At 36.6% G+C, this 16,856-nt stretch overlaps 2 protein-coding genes across 2 annotated transcripts; both read right to left on the minus strand.

Annotated features, from left to right (window-relative positions):
* Positions 1-211: 211 nt before the first annotated feature.
* LOC113757646 lies at positions 212-4,625 on the minus strand. The gene is made up of 9 exons (XM_027300794.1): positions 3,437-4,625; positions 2,391-3,361; positions 1,943-2,267; positions 1,760-1,852; positions 1,639-1,649; positions 884-1,094; positions 550-766; positions 306-399; positions 212-220 (listed from the first exon to the last, which is right to left on the minus strand). The coding sequence occupies exons 1-9, from the start codon at positions 4,623-4,625 to the stop codon at positions 212-214; spliced, it is 3,120 nt and encodes a 1,039-aa protein (XP_027156595.1).
* A 4,273-nt stretch (positions 4,626-8,898) lies between these two features.
* On the minus strand, positions 8,899-10,762 carry LOC113757645 (berberine bridge enzyme-like 15). The gene has a single exon (XM_027300793.1). The coding sequence runs from the start codon at positions 10,713-10,715 to the stop codon at positions 9,090-9,092; it is 1,626 nt and encodes a 541-aa protein (XP_027156594.1). The 5' UTR covers positions 10,716-10,762; the 3' UTR covers positions 8,899-9,089.
* Between the last annotated feature and the right edge of the window lie 6,094 nt (positions 10,763-16,856).

Raw genomic sequence — 16,856 nt, forward strand, 5'->3', positions numbered from 1 at the left:
ACAAAAATATGAGATTTAATAAAATCAACTACAACCTTAGCATTGTCAGTCCTAGTTGCCTTAGCCTCTATCCACTTTGAGACATAATCAACTGCAAGTAATATATACATATTACCAAAAGAGGAAGGAAATGGACCCATAAAATCTATACCCCATATATCAAAAATTTCACAAACCAGTATAGGAGTAAGAGGCATTTGATCTCTATGGCTTAAATTACCTGTCTTTTGACAATTTGCACATGATTTACAAAATAAGTATGCATCACTAAACAAAGTTGGCCAAAATAAACCACACTCTAAAACCTTTCTTGCAGTTCGCTTAGGGCCAAAATGTCCACCACACGCATATGAGTGACAGAAAGATAAAATTGATGGAACCTCTTCTGTAGACACACACCTGCGAATAATTTGATCAGAACAATATTTCCACAAGTATGGTTCGTCCCACACATAATATTTAACATCACTTTTAATTTTTTCCTTTTGAGCTCTAGACAAATCATTAGGTAGCGTTCTAGTAACCAGATAATTCACTAAATCAGCATACCAGGGAGTTGTCTTTTGAACTACAAAAAGATGCTCATCTGGAAAATTATCCTTCAAGGGAGCAGGTCCTTCACTATTGATCAAACGACTGAGATGATCAGCAACCATATTTTCGGCACCCCTTTTGTCTTTAATTTCCAAATTAAATTCTTGCAGTAGGAGAATCCACCTTATAAGTCGTGGTTTGGCCTCTTTCTTGTTGAGCAAATATTTCAAAGCTGCATGGTCAGAATAAATAATGACTTTAGTGCCAAGTAAATAAGAACGGAATTTTTCTAAAGCAAAAACAATAGCTAAAAGCTCCTTTTCCGTAGTCGAATAATTGCACTGGGCACCATCCAAGGTCCTCGAGGTATAATAAATGACATAAGAAGCTCTGCCCTCCTTCTGGCCAAGTACTGCACCAACAGCAAAATTGCTGGCATCACACATTATCTCGAAAGGAAGACTCCAGTTTGGTGGTCGAACCACTGGTGCTGAAGTCAATGATCCCTTGAGCGTGTCAAATGCACTCTTGCAATTATCATCAAAATGAAATACCACATCCTTTTGAAGTAATTTGCATAGAGGATGGGATATCTTTGAAAAATCTTTGATGAAACGCCTATAAAAACCTGCATGGCCAAGAAAAGAGCGAACTTCCCGCACACTTGCAGGGTAAGGTAAACATTTGATAATTTCTACCTTAGCCTTATCTACCTCAATTCCTTTTGCAGATACCACATGGCCTAAAATTATGCCTTGGTCCACCATAAAATGGCATTTCTCATAATTTAAAACAAGATTAGTCTCAATGCACCTTTTAAGAATTTTTGTGAGGTTAGTTAAACATTCATCAAAAGAATTACCATAGACAGTAAAATCATCCATAAACACTTCTATGATATTCTCCACATAATCAGAAAATATACTAACCATACACCTTTGGAATGTAGCAGGCGCATTACAAAGACCAAAAGGCATTCGTCTATAGGCAAATGTACCAAAAGGGCAAGTAAATGTGGTTTTCTCTTGATCTTCAGGCGCCACTGGAATTTGTAGAAAACCTGAAAAATCATCAAGACAGCAATAGTGAGATTTTCCTGCCAACCTTTCCAACATCTGATCAATAAAAGGCAATGGAAAATTATCTTTACGAGTTAATGCATTTAATTTTTTAAAATCGGTACAAACTCTCCACCCATTTAGAACTCGAGTGGGCACTAACTCACCTTTAGGATTTTCAATAACAGTAATTCCTGTCTTTTTAGGAACTACTTGAACAGGACTTACCCACTTACTATCCGAAATGGGATAGATTATACCTGTGTCAAGAAGTTTTAAAACTTCTTTCTTCACTACCTCCATCATTGGTGGGTTCAATCTCCGTTGAGCCTCTCTCGAAGGCTTAGCACCATCTTCTAACAAGATGCGATGCATGCAAGTGGCTGGACTTAATCCTTTTATGTCAGCCACTGTCCATCCTATTGCCTCCTTGTGGTCCTTCAACACCCGAATTAGTTTTTCTTCCTCTAAAGCAGTCAATTTACTGGAAATTATTACTGGGAGTGTATCTCCATCTCCCAAGAATGCATACTTTAAATTATCCGGTAACTGCTTTAATTCCACCTTCGGGGCTTGCACAATAGATGGCAAAAGCTGTGAATGAGACAGAGGTAATTCCAAGTAAGACACATTGGAAAATTCTGGACAAAGAGAATTCAATTCAAAAATAACTTCCTGCAATTCAAAAGGAAAAACAAACTTCCCTTTTATCTTTTGCAAATTTTCCTGACAGAGACCAGTAGAAATAGCAACCTTCAACGCATCGTCATTATTAAATTCAAAATTTTGCTGCGCCAAAGAATCAATTACATCTATAACAAAAATTGAATGAGATTCACCAGGATATTTCATGGCATCATAAATACTAAATTTAATAACATCACCATCAAATTCCATAGTCAATGTGCCAGTGAAAACATCAATTTTTGTTCTAGCAGTTTTCAAAAATGGTCTCCCTAACAGTATTGGAGATGAATTAGAATTATCATCCTCCATATCAAGCACATAAAAATCTGCAGGAAAAATCAAATTATCAATTTGCACTAAAATATCCTCCAAAACTCCATCAGGATAGGCATTTGATCGATCAGCCAGTTGAATTATTACGCCCGTCTCTTTTAAAGGCCCAATGTTCATCAAATTATAAATAGAACGAGGCATAACATTTATCGAAGCACCCAAATCCAACATAGCTTTTTCAATTTTAATATTACCTATTTTGCAAGGGACAGTAAACATACCTGGGTCCTTGCATTTAGGAGGCAATTTTTTCTGCAAAACTGCCGAAACATTTTCTCCCATATGCACTTTCTCGTTTCCTTTCAACTTTTTCTTACCAGTGCATAACTCCTTCAAAAATTTAGCATATCTAGGAATTTGCTTAATTGCATCTAAAAGAGGGATATTTACCTCAACTTTTCGAAAAGTGTCCAAAATCTCCTGTTCTTGCTCTTGCTTTTTGGACTTTGCCAGTCGACTAGGAAATGGAGGCGGAGGTGTAACCACTTGTGTTGATTTTTCTCCAAAATCTGGTTGTTCCAAGGCTCTAGGTTGAGACACATTCCCCTCTTTTTCGAGCTCTTCCTCGATTGCTTGTTCAGAAATTTTCTTGCTCGGCTCAGGCAACTCTTTGCCACTTCTTAATGTGATGGCACTAGCATTTTGCTTGGGGTTGACAATTGTCTGCGAAGGTAGCTTTCCAGATAATTGGGACTCCAATCTATTGACTGTGGAAGCTAACTGGCTCATTTGATTCTCCAAATTATGAATGCTAGTTTTCGTCTCCTGTTGAAATTGTTGAGTGTTAGTAGCCAAAGATTTCACAATATCCTCAAGTGACATACCTGATTTAGGAGCAGGTTGTTGCTGTGAAAGTTGAGGTCTAGGTTGATATTGTGACTGTTGTGGAAATCCTGGTGGACTTACTGCATAATTAAAATTAGGATGATCCCTCCATCCTGGATTATAGGTATTTGCATAGGGATCATACCGTCTCTGAGGTGGTCCTGGAAATCCAACTGCATTAGCCTGCTCAGTCGAATCATCTTGGAGTGTGGGGCACATATCTGTTGGATGACTCGAACCATAGCAGATTCCACATGTTTTCAATTGCTGCATTTGTCCTATAGCTAACTTTTCAACCAAAGAAGTTAGACAATCTAATCTTTGCTCTATTGAAGAATTACTTACCTCATTGACTCTACGAGTCGTGTTATCCTGCCTGTCTCCAAATTGTTGAGCATTTGCAGCCATACTCGATATCAAATTTCTTGCCTCCGTGGGTGTTTTATTCACTAAGGAGCCCCCACTGGCAGCATCAATAATTCTTCTGTCAGTTTGGGACAGACCCTCATAAAAATACTGGATGAGGAGTTGGTCAGGAATTTGATGATGAGGACAACTAGCACATAGTTGCTTGAATCTTTCCCAATATTCATGTAGAGTCTCTCCATTGAATTGTCGAATTCCACAGATGTCTTTCCTAATGCTTGCAGCTCGGGATGCAGGAAAGAATTTTTCTAGAAAATGCTTCTTCATGTCTGTCCATGTGGATATTGACCCAGAGGGCAGATAATAGAGCCAATCCTTAGCTTTATCGGCTAAGGAAAATGGAAAGGCTCTTAATTTAATTTGCTCCTCTGTGACTCCCTGGGGTTTCATTGTCGAGCAAACCACATGGAATTCTTTGAGATGCTTGTGGGGATCTTCACCTGGTAAGCCATGAAAAGAAGGAAGTAAATGGATTAGTCCAGATTTTAACTCAAATGCAACCTCTAATGTAGGATAAGTAATGCATAGGGGCTGTTGATTTAAATCTGGTGCAGCCAATTCTCTCAATGTCCGTTCATTAGCCATGGTGCTATTTATCTCTTCCGTCTCACTAAATGAATCCACAAAATCTACTACTGAATTATGTCCAGTAGATGAGGAGGATGCCTCTGCTCGTTCTCTTGTTGCTTTTCTCAATGCACGAGCAGTCTTCTCTATCTCAGGATTATATTGCAGTTCACCTGTACGAGAAGATCTAGGCATAAACCAGTAACAATAAAAATAAAAATAAAAAAAATAAAAATAAACAAAGAAAATAAAATTCAAAGAAAATAAATTTATTTTGACACCAAGTCCCCGGCAACGGCGCCAAAATTTGTTGGGTGTCAAACCAGCAAAAATAAAATTCCTACTCTTAAGTCACGAATTAAGTCCACTATGGTACTGGAGCAGGGACTTAGGCTGTGCAATGGGTTACTAGCTTCACCCTGGTGCCAGAGTTTGTTTGATCCGATATACCAAAGTGTATTAATTACGTGAAAGACAAAATTCGAATATAGCAGCGAGCAGGGTCGAATCCACAGGGACTTGGGAATTTATTTTGAATGAATGTAACATTAAATAAAAATGGGGGAAGTTGATATGGAACTGTCTAATTTAATTGCTCAAATTAAAAATATAAAGTAAATTGACGGAAGGAAAATCTCTAGTCAAAGGTATAATCTCCACTTATGGTTCGAATCACTGATCACAGATGCAGAGATAAAATCTTTCATTTACAAATAAACTGGTTATGGTTGTCAACAAGCTCTGACAACCTGCCTAACCTTCCTGATTCGATAACCACAACAAGCTCTGTAGTTATTGCCCTAGCCAATTAAGCAGTCCTAAACACGCTCTTAGGATTTAACCTATTGACAGCATTAATCATTAGACTGGCCACCAATTATAACCAACAAACACACACGCTCGGTTTATTTAGGCTATATCATATATTTCCGCAACAACGACTCAAAAGTTTCTACTACAATTGAATCATATCACTTGCCACATGCACTAAAATTACCCAACAATTACGGATTGAGCACTCTTAGATGGCTGTTAATTACTCACACAATTAAACAGTGATCAAGTATTTAATTGCAAGAAATAATCATATGCATAAGTGAACAGGAAATATATAAATACTTGCAAATTAAAGAACGTAGGGAAATCAATTCGATCTCACAGTTTTGTCGAACCAAAGTTTCGATTTAACCTCTGACTAGATGAAGAAATTAGCCACTCCTCATAGTTGAATTGCAGCCAAAAGTACTGGATTGCAAAGGCATTGCGTTTTTACTAGAAAGCAAGGAATAAAAGATGTTTTTCCCGTTGGGGAATATTGTCGAACACCTGGCGTGTGTCAGAGGCCAGTCCAGAGAAAGGAAACTAGAACTAAACTAAAAAGCTAAACTAGAGGTGTCCTTTTGCTTCTGTACGTCCTCTCCTTAAAAAGCCAAAAGTCAGATGACTCAAAGCTCTCTCCGGTGGTCCCCACACATGTGGACAAAGTCTCCAAAATTACTTCTTCTTCCAAGTCTCTCTACGTTCCTTTCTTTTAAGAGCCCAAATGACTTATAGCTTTGTGGTCCCCACCAATCCAAGGCCTAAGGATTGAAGCCCTTAGAAGTCTCCATATTCTCCATAAAGTCCCTCCTTTTTGGTAGTTTTCTGCTTCATTCCTGAAATTAAGTCCCGATACCAAATATGAGTAAATATCAGCAATTAACACAATATTTGTCAGGGATAGAAGGGAAAATTAATAATAAAAATACCAACAATTAACACCCTATCAACGTTATTCATGTATGTTTATATATATATGTGTGTATGTATTTATCATATATGTACTTTCTTAATATTTTATATGTCTAGATATGAATAATTGAATATAGTTGATACATGTATTATTATTATACTCGTAAATAAGAATACTCTGAGTATATTAATACGTATATATATGAGACAATGGTTATTATTTATGTATATACTATGCAAAAATAGTCTAGTAGACATATCTTTGATGCAATGATATATAGTTAGTTGAATTCGAAATCGATGTACACCTAAATGGAAGAATTCATTACAATTTTCCTAAATCTCTTTCCGAATCATCCTACATGGATTGCATTCATATTGAAAATTGAATTGCCAAAATCAATTTGAATTCGGTGAAAAATGCAATACGTTTATCATGTGCTTCTCCTATTGGAATTTCATGGTTTGGCTGGAATTCATAGGGGATTTAATTAGAATTTACAAATTTTTTGTTTGAATTGAAGAAGATTTCATTGAGAATTAGAATTGCCATTTTTTTTTGCTACATAAGAACTTTTTATCTTTTGCATTTAGTTAGTCATAGTAGAAATCAAGTAAATTAAATTTCTCTATTTTTATGCAGAAGAAAAAACAAATTAATACATTACGTTAAAGACCAAAACTAGTTAAATATAACTTAACCAATTAACTAGATTTTATGTAGTTGAAAATCGAATACATTATTCACAATGAAGGATATGATAATTTTCAACATAATGAAGATAGATAAACTGTTTAATATAATAATTTTCACAATAATAAATGCAATAACAATGACATACCACTTTAGAATATAATAATGTGGTAGGAAATATATGCTCACAATACGAAAGAATTGATATTTTTACAAGGCAATCTCCACAATTTCTTTATTATTCCTTTGCTTATTTTAATACTACGGACCCGCCCTTCTGACAAACTTGCGCGTGGGCTTTCTGTTGCAAGCTTTTTGCATTGCGCACCACAAATACACCTTAATTTCACAACACGTTTATGTGTTCTTTTTTGTTGTAAAAAAAAAAGGAAAATCGCCAATTTAATCCTTAAACTATTTTACTAAAGTCGATTTGGTCCCTCAACATTTTATCGCACGAATTAAGTCCCTTAACTAAAATTCTTATTCCAATTGAGGACCACCAAAACACATGTATGTATCTGTACAAAAACCAACGGTAAGGCAGGGGCTTTTTTGAAAGTAAAAAAATACGATTTCTACATCCTCCTCTTCGTCTTCTTCATCGTGGATCGTTTCTTCTTTTACGGGTGTTTTTGGGATTTCACCGGTTAAGCCGGCTTCCATCATCCCCTTCTTACAGGGGTCTAAGTGGTCCCCCTTCTTACATCTTTGCCCCCTTCTTACAGGGGTCTAACTGTCTAAGTGGTTGCCCCTTCTTAGAGGGATCTAAGTGGTCCCCCTTCTTACATCTTTGCCGCATTTAATCATTACTAGAAATTTTGGAGCAACTGGATAGCCAAGCTCAATTTCCAATTCCAGTTCTGATTTGAATGTTTTGTTTTTGTTCTTGCCTATTTCCAATTCCTGTTTTTGAGTGGGGTACATAGAAGTCGGGGGAATTGATCTTGGCTCAGCTAAAGATGATCTGAACAGAATGCTAACGCTCAAAGCAGTAAAAGCAGCCTTAGCATTATCGGAACAGACATTTAACAGTTTCGACAACCAACTGCTTCTAGAAAGCTTTAAATCCTCGGACGTAGCCTCTGATGAAGCAGCCGCCACTGCAGCAACAGTACTCTTCTCCACAACAGGCCCTTGCTTCCCGGTATTACTAGACTTATCCGCCGTAGCAGCAGTTCCCCCTTTATCTACCAAACTCCCCGCCTTCCCAATACTGGGTTGGCTACTGGGCAACCACTTGGACCCCTTGTTGAAAAACTGGCCAAAGATGTACGGGTTTTGCCAACCTTGAGCTGGTCCCAAGTTGAAAATTGCTTATTTTCTTCGACCATTCTAGTCTTACAATATCAAGGCAGAAACTCGGCCAACATGCTTAAAAGAGTCTCAAGTTAGTTTTACTGATAGTTATCTGTTTTTGCCAAGCTTGAGCTGGTCCCATGCAATTTGAAAATTGCAAGTTTTCTTTGACTATTCATAAATATGGAAACAGATTAAGTGCATCAAAAAACAACTAGATTAGTAATGAGCTTCTCTTTTTTTTTTCAGCAGAAGTGCCAAATGTGTAGTTCTGGTTACATCAACATGTCAAGTGAAGCTTCAAACATCCACTATATTGTCGTATGGATCATGATTCCCAAACTGAAGCAAGGCCAATAAAGTTCAGAATAATCCACAATCTGCTGGACCTCCACTTGTTGGCCATACCACATAGGAAAATAGGAAATTGTCTGCTTGAAATTGGGCTAATCAAAGATGTAAATTCTTGGTGGTCTCAGTTGTTTAACTGGAGCTTTTACAAGTTTTTTTTTTTTTTACCACCATTTTCCTCTCATCTCTCCTTCATAGGGTAAGAATGGTCGAAATGCTCCATTCATGAAGGTAAAACTAATCAGGATCACCTGTTCCTTCACAAGCACAAGCACTTCAAAATTGTTAATGAAGTAGTTAACACCCCAAAGGCTTACTATCATGAAACTTTTGTGACATTAATCTTGTCTTCTCCCAATTGAAGTTGAAGATCTCCTAATAGTTCATATAATCTTCTCTTGTGAATTTGGATATATTAGTCAGGAAAAAGATAAAAACAGCAATGTTTACGTGACCAAAATGAAAACAAGGGACAATATAATCCATGATATACATAAAATTTATCAAATATTGGCAAACAAATTATCAAATACCGTTCTAAGTAATCAGATGAAACCGTGCCAGTCCTCTTTTCCCTTCTTCTTTCAGGTAGAGAAGGCATCAGTAATAGGTATGCTTTGTTCATGTCTAAAGAAGTTTTCAGGATCAACTTTTGTCTTCACAAGAACTAGTCTTTTCCAGTTGTTTTTGAAGTACTTAGTGCCCCATGAACTTGCTTCTGCCAAACTTGTGCCACCATCAATCCTGTTAACTCCCAAATCAAGATCCCTATAGTTCACATAAGCTGCTCTAGGAGACCTTGGAACATAGGGAGTCATGAATTTATACAACTTTCTAATCCAATCAATGTGTCCCTTTATTGTTTCCTCATCGTCTCCACTTTCCCATGTCGTTAGCCACTGAATCATGAATTTTGTGCCATTTCTGTGAGGATAAGGAGTTTCAGATTCTGAAATTCTACTCATCATTCCACCATGAGGATTCCAAATCGTCAGTGGTGAATCTTGTTCCAGAAACATTTTCCATATTCCCTCAAGGGCATGTTCTTTGATTGGCTCTTTCACAAAGTCTGACTTAGCTTTGAAATAAAGCTTGTTGAGCAATGGTTTACCTTGAAGCAAAAATTTAGGCTGTATATTTCTTGGGTATTTGGCTATATATAGCACTGATTCAATCCAGCTCATTTCAATACAGTCTTTTTGCGTTAATCCCAATTCAGGAAAACCTTTCTTCATTACTTTTAGCAGTCTGTCCGCTCTTCCAAGAAATAAAGCCTGATAGGCAGTTTCTATAGTCCTTTTTCCTTTCTGATCATCAGTTGAAATTGTTGGCCGTGAAAGAACTCTAATGAAGAGATCCTCATCCAGGTGATCGGCAACCTGTTGCCATCTGTATAGCAACTTAGTTGCTCCTTGTTCCAAAGTTCTTCGGACAGTAAAAACTGTCACAATTGCAGGTACAGGCACCAACCGTAGTTTCCAAGCAAGAAGTATCCCAAAGCTCCCTCCTCCTCCACCTCTGATTGCCCAAAACAGATCCTCGCCCATGGATTCGCGATCAAGAATTCTGCCAGATGAATCAACTATTCGAGCATCAACAACATTGTCAGCTGCAAGGCCATATTTTCTCATCAGAGTACCATATGCTCCCCCTGTAATATGGCCGCCAATTCCTACGCTGCTGCAAAGGCCTGCTGGAAATCCATGAGTTCTGCTTTTCTGAGCTATCCAATAATAAACTTCACCAAGAGTTGCACCTGCCTGAACCCATGCGCTGTTTCCAGCTATACTGACATTGACAGATCGAAGATTGGCAAGATCAATCAGAAAAAATGATGATTTAGTCTTAGAAGTGTAAGAAAGGCCTTCATAATCATGCCCTCCACTGCGGACTCTGAGCTGAATGCCAAGTTTTCTGGCGCATATAACAGCTGCTTGAACTTGGAATTCATCCAATGGTTTGAAAATGAGCTCAGGTTTGTGCCTGGATTGCACCATGCACCTCAGGTTCTGAGCAGTAGATTCAAGAATTGAAGTAAAAGCAGAATTATTTTGAATAAAAAAAGCTTCAGAGATAGGGATTGAAATATGAGTATTCGAACGGACACAATAGTAAAATTCCTTCTCAATTGAATCTGAAGCAGCCCATGAAGCTGATAACAGGAAAAGGGCACAGAATAATGGGAGGATGACAGAGCTAGAAGATGGCATATTTCTTGTTGAGGTCACAGGATCAGCAGTCTGATGAATGGGAACCCCCCCTCCCCCCCCCCCTAAAAACCCACACACTCACACACACACAACCACAAAAATTATTGGATTTTTCCAATAATTTGGATGATGAAGTCTCAAGAAGGTCCACACTGAAAATTTATTTATTTATTTATTGAAGTAAGTAGTATAATTACATCTTACATTTTATTAGTACTAGGATATGGCAAGGGTCACCTCATAGTTTTAACCCAACTTTTGTCATGGCGTGGGCAGCAGAGCCACATCACACCAAAACCAAGAAGAGTCATGGCAAACAAACAATTCTGTGACCTGTATTTTGATGCTTCTCAATTTATATTTACTTCTCTTAAGAATTAACATTAGGGGAGCCCTTGGAGGATCCTTTTTGGGGAGCTTTTATTAACAAAAGATTGGTACAGTTTTTACCATGAATATGCATTAAATAATCTCCTATCATCTCCTACGATGTGAACAAGTCAATCAAAATATTCAAAAATTAACCTCCAACATCGATCATGATCTAAATGCTGGCTTTGTTACATTCACAAAATATATAGTTGTAATTTTATGCTCCTCTTTTTTCTTTTCTTTTTTTTTGGGTCCCTTACATTCAGGCTTGGGACATCTACATTCATTCCTCCAATTTTGAAAGCTGCTTTAGGATCTAATCTTACATCAAAATTGTGCCAAATATGCCATACGAAACTTTTGGTTGAACACTGTTTATGACTAATTTGCAATTGCAAAATTGAAGAATAGCTCTTGATCTCTTGTCTGAAAACTTTTGCACAAGCCTTTCTAAGATTGATGTCCAGCCCAACTAAGAATTTGTTGCATAATGGAATATGGGATCATTTTAGTTCGGGTGGAGGACGCGGCCTAGACACAGTAAAAGAAGTGCAAATGGTCTGAATATTCTTCATCCATGTAACTCGGGTAGGATTTAAAAAACGGAGACTAAGGAGGAGGAAGGAAATAAGAATTTAGGATCTCTAATTTTTAAAATTTCAATCTCGATAATTAAATCAAAATCTTCTCGGCATACAAAGAGGTAGATTGTTTAGCTTTAACAAAGCCATTTGATTTCCATCCATTTTTCCTCTTCTATGAACCGACACAGGGTTATGTAGCTACTTTAGTATCAATAGGGAGCTGATATGGTAACAGGAGAAACTAGTAGAAGTCAATTATGATTTACCTAGAAAAATGGGTGCTTCAAATTCAAGAAACATAAATAGTTGTATATGCATATATAAAAGAGGGGTGCCAAGTTCTCTCGAAGGTATAACCAACGCTGTTCTTATTCTATGACCCAGTATTTGGATTGAATAAAAAGGCAATTTATTGAGAAGGTGAAAACTTATTGCAAGCTAAAAAAATTTGGATTGAATAAAAGACACTCTATTAACCACTAGTGATAAAGGCACGCCCGATGTGTATGCAGTATAGGAATAATCACTTTGCATAAGGAAGAATTTAGTATAAAATTTTCATAAACAAAAAAAAAAATTGATCTTTAAAAGTTTTTTGAATAGAATTTTAATTACTTGGTGGGTACATTGTTTGTGGATGCTTATGGGTAAATTTTAGTTGTGATTACATTGGTTGACAATATGAATAACATGTAATGAGATGGTAAAGATATCTTTACAATAATAAAGTCTGTGTAGATAGTTTTAACTTTGTGTTAACTTTATGCGTTTCCAAATTTACCCTTATTTTTATTATCCATTAATCCTTATTTCTGTTTCAACTGATACATAAATGCGACCCAATTAAAACTGTCTCCCTCCAATTCTCATGTTCTTCCTAATCAACGGTTTTTTACTTTCCAAACCATCTTCTAAAAGTCTCCATTCAATTAACCTTTTCTCCCAAATTTTAATGCAGCTTCATATGGTACATTGTACATATTTCTGTATGATACGCTTTTGATTATATATTATATAAAATAATTATATTCACTTGCACAATTTATGTGATGCTTTTAATTAAAAATATTTTTCGACAAGTTACGCACGCATCGAGTATGTCTCGATAGCTAGTAATTAAATAATTGCGAGGATAAAGTTAAAAAGTTTACATCAGAAGTTGTAGACTTACAATGTACCATTTGAAGCTTTGTCCATTTCAAATTGTGCATCGTGTCTTGAAAATTTTCTTTGTTTGTTGGCATATTTTTTTTCCAAAGATAGACAGATAATTAGATTAGAAACACTCAGGGAGTTAACGGAAAGACTGGCCTAAGCAATCTAAGGGGACCCGCCAAACTTTCATGCCCAACCAATTGGTAACTGGTCAAGAAGCTTGGAGACCTTAAATCCAGAATAAATACCCCACAATCTTCCGATGTGAGATGGTAACCCAACCCTCCCCCGGCGAGCACACCCTCAGCCAATTGGTTTTTTTTTTTTTTTTTCAATAAAGTGGGGTATCCGGGATTCACCCCGACTAATCCCCACTGCACCCGAGACCCCGCCCCCCCAAGAGCCTCAAAGCGGTAGTGAGCAAGATTCGACCACACGACCCAGGCCCCAACTGGGGTTATCCCGAAGCCAGCCGATCTGTGCCCACTGCCCAGGGTAACAGGCAATTTGTTTGTTGGCATGTCGTGGTTCGAAATCTTCACTGTCTATCGCGTGCGATGATGACCACAACTCATGCGACCCCCCACCCCCCAGCACACCCTCAGCCAATTGGTAACAGGCAATTTGTTTGTTGGCATGTCGTGGTTCGAAATCTTCACTATCTATCGCGTGCGATGTTGACCACAACTCATGCGAAAGAATGGAGTTAAACAATCTTTTGTCGACAGATCATGTGGAGGCAACTGTGTCAAATCACCGACTAAAATCCCCATAAATATGTAGAAATGAAAGGTTTGCCCTCATTACACGTCAATGGAATCTTATGGGCATTTTACACTTGTCTATTTGTACCTGTATCCACATAAATCAACAATACTTAAAAATAAAGAAACAACATCTTGTATCAACAAAGAGACTTAATTTATATTTATTCTTCCTCTCCATCTATTCTCATGTGCTCCCATACATAAACCCATTTGAAAAGTTTCTTTAATTTCTTTCACTACACATTGAAATTCATAAAAATTGCTCATTCTTTAATTCATCTCAACAAATAAATCTATAGAAAATTGATTAGGGTCGTAAGGGGAGCAGAAGAAAAATCTTTTATTAGAAATTTGACATATAGATGCTCAATTATAGATTGATTATGTGCACACATATTTTTCAGCACCTTGGAATGAAGTAAAATTTCCTTCTCAAAAAATTTTCCTATATATATGTATACATATATATATATATATATAAGGAACATGTGGATTTATTTTTTATTTGCTTTTCAGTCCACAAATGCAAAATACCCTGGATTTATTTTTTATTTGCTTTTCAGTCCACAAATGCAAAATACCCTCCTCTTGGGATATATATATATATATATATATTGATTTTTGATCATGTTCACAACTGTTTTTATATCTTATCTTACAACAATATTGCGCGAATGTGCCACACAAATTTTTTAGCATGACCATTATAATTCTTTATAGTTTCATGTAAAGTAAAAAACTAACCAACATTACCAAATTAGCTTAAATGCCTGTTATCTTACATATTAGATACTTTTCAACAATGCTTGAAAATCAACCAACTTAAGGGGGGACTCACTAAACTCCACTGCCCAGGCAATTGCTGACTGGAAGGGGAGCTCAGTGGACCTTAAGAGGGGGATCTCTCACACTCTCAAATTGATGTGGGAAAGGGGAGAGGGAAACACTCAGACTGACGCTAGCTATTAACCCTCGCCATAATTCTTGTTTCTTTTCAATAATGCTTGAAAATCAACCAACTTAAGGGGGGGACCCACTAAACTCCACTGTCCAGGTAATTGCTGACTGGAAGGGGAGCTCAGTGGACCTTATTACATATTAGATACTTGTACATGCATTTTGTGGTTTAATAGTGGCACCTTCGGACATATATTTGTAGAACATTTTAATTCATAGTTGTTAACTTTATCCATTTCAAAATTGACAGGTTATCAGCCTGTGCAATAATAAAAACCTGCTCAACTAAAGTTAATTTTTGTAAATAGTGGCAAGTAGGGTCGAATCCACAGGGATTGGGTGTAACTGTTTCTTTTCAAATTCACAGTAACAAAGGGGGTATTTTTGTACAGAAGGTGACAATCAAAGAAATTCAAATAAAAATATAAAAATAAATAACTAACTAGAAATTAAATGACAATTCACTAAATTTAGAGTAACAATAATTGAAGGTCTAAAACAATTAAAACAAGAAAATAATTAAAAATAAAATAAAATAGGCAACTAAAAATCAAATGGCAATTCGCTAAAATCAAGGTAATAATAATTAAAGATCTAGCCAAGGAATAACATCAGCAATGGTTCACCTAATTGATCATCGATGCACAAGCAATTCCAATTATTTATTAATAAATAGGTTATAACTGTCAAACAATCGATGACAGTCAACCCCTCCTTACTGTGTCGGTGATTAAGGTACGCCTGTTAATCACTGCTCTAATTGAGAAATAATCCTAGGTACGCCCATAAGATTTAATTCTCCAATTGCCTTATGTATTAGAGGAGCCCTATTCTAACCAAATAACGCACTACCAGGGTTATTTCAGATTAGCCCGCGTATCCCCCTGACACAAACCCACTCGTGACAGTTGTCACTAATTCGAGGCAATTAAACAATTACGGATTTAAATGCCCTAATTGACAGTAGATCACCTAATTAACTAATTATCTAGATCTAAGACAATCAATTAATTAAATAACTATAAGCATAGCAATCAAGGAATATGCGAATACCAATAAATAAAAGAAAAAGATTAAATTAAATCGATCTCATAATTTTAGACGACTCAAAGCATCCGTTGTTTCTTGACTAGAGTGAGGAAATTAGTTCATATTCGGTGAACAAAATCCACAGAAAATTGAAGCAAGAGTCGCGGCCATTGTCACAAAAATTGGGAAAATGGGCGAATTCAATTCGTTCGAAGGCATAAAGAAAAGCAAAGTTACTAAGGTTGATTTAATGTCTTCCCTTCATCATCTCATCCTACGAAGGAAGGAAAAGATGCTGAAAGACAAAACGGGAAAAAGTCAAAAGCTAAAAGAATCCCTTAATTCCTCCTCACATACGAGGGAAAATTCTCACTACTCCAGCTAAGAAGGAAAAGTCAAAACAACGTAGCAACCCCCAAAGTAATCCTTCTCTCTACCCAGCTTCCTGACAGGTGCCGCACCTGTGCAATAATAAATACCTGTTTAAATAAAATATAATTTCTATAGATAGTGATAAGCATGGTCGAATCCACAGGGACTGGGGATAATTTATTTCTTTTAGAGTCCGAAGTATGGGGGGATTTTTGGAGAATATAAAATAACTAATTAACTAACTAATAGAAATAAATAGAAATTAATCAATAACCAATATGACTCTAGCCAAAGGTACAACTTTTCAGACACGGTCCATGCAACTGATCATCGACGCAAAGATAACTCAATTACTCATTAATAGATTGGTTATAGTTGCCTTACACGCAATGAACAACCAGCATTTCCTTAATTTCTCGATAGTTAAGGTACGACCGTTAACTATTTCTCTAACCAAGAAATAACCCTAGGTACGACCATAGGATTTAATTACTTGACTGCATTAATAATTAGAAAAGCCCAACCCTAACCAACAAACACGCTACGAGGGTTTGTTTAAGTTAGATCATACGTTTCCCTAACATGAAACCAATCACGCTAGTCGCCACTGGTATTAATCGATAGAACAATTACGGATTCAATCAATTAATATGACAGTAGATTATTAGGTTAATTCGAATATCGGGCCCTTGACATTCAAATAACAAAACAATCATAAGCAATTAAATCAGGAAACGTACAAATACCAATAAATAAATAAAATAATTAGATCTCACAGATGTTCGGAACCGAGTTCTCAAATTGACCTTCGACTAGAAAAAATGAATTAGTTCATCTTCATGGAGGAAATACCATGCAAAACTGCAGAAGTAATTATTCTAAAACAAAGCTATGTTTTCGTCCTC

Source organism: Coffea eugenioides, unplaced genomic scaffold, assembly GCF_003713205.1.
Source record: "Coffea eugenioides isolate CCC68of unplaced genomic scaffold, Ceug_1.0 ScVebR1_3180;HRSCAF=4348, whole genome shotgun sequence".
Lineage (NCBI taxonomy): Eukaryota > Viridiplantae > Streptophyta > Magnoliopsida > Gentianales > Rubiaceae > Coffea > Coffea eugenioides.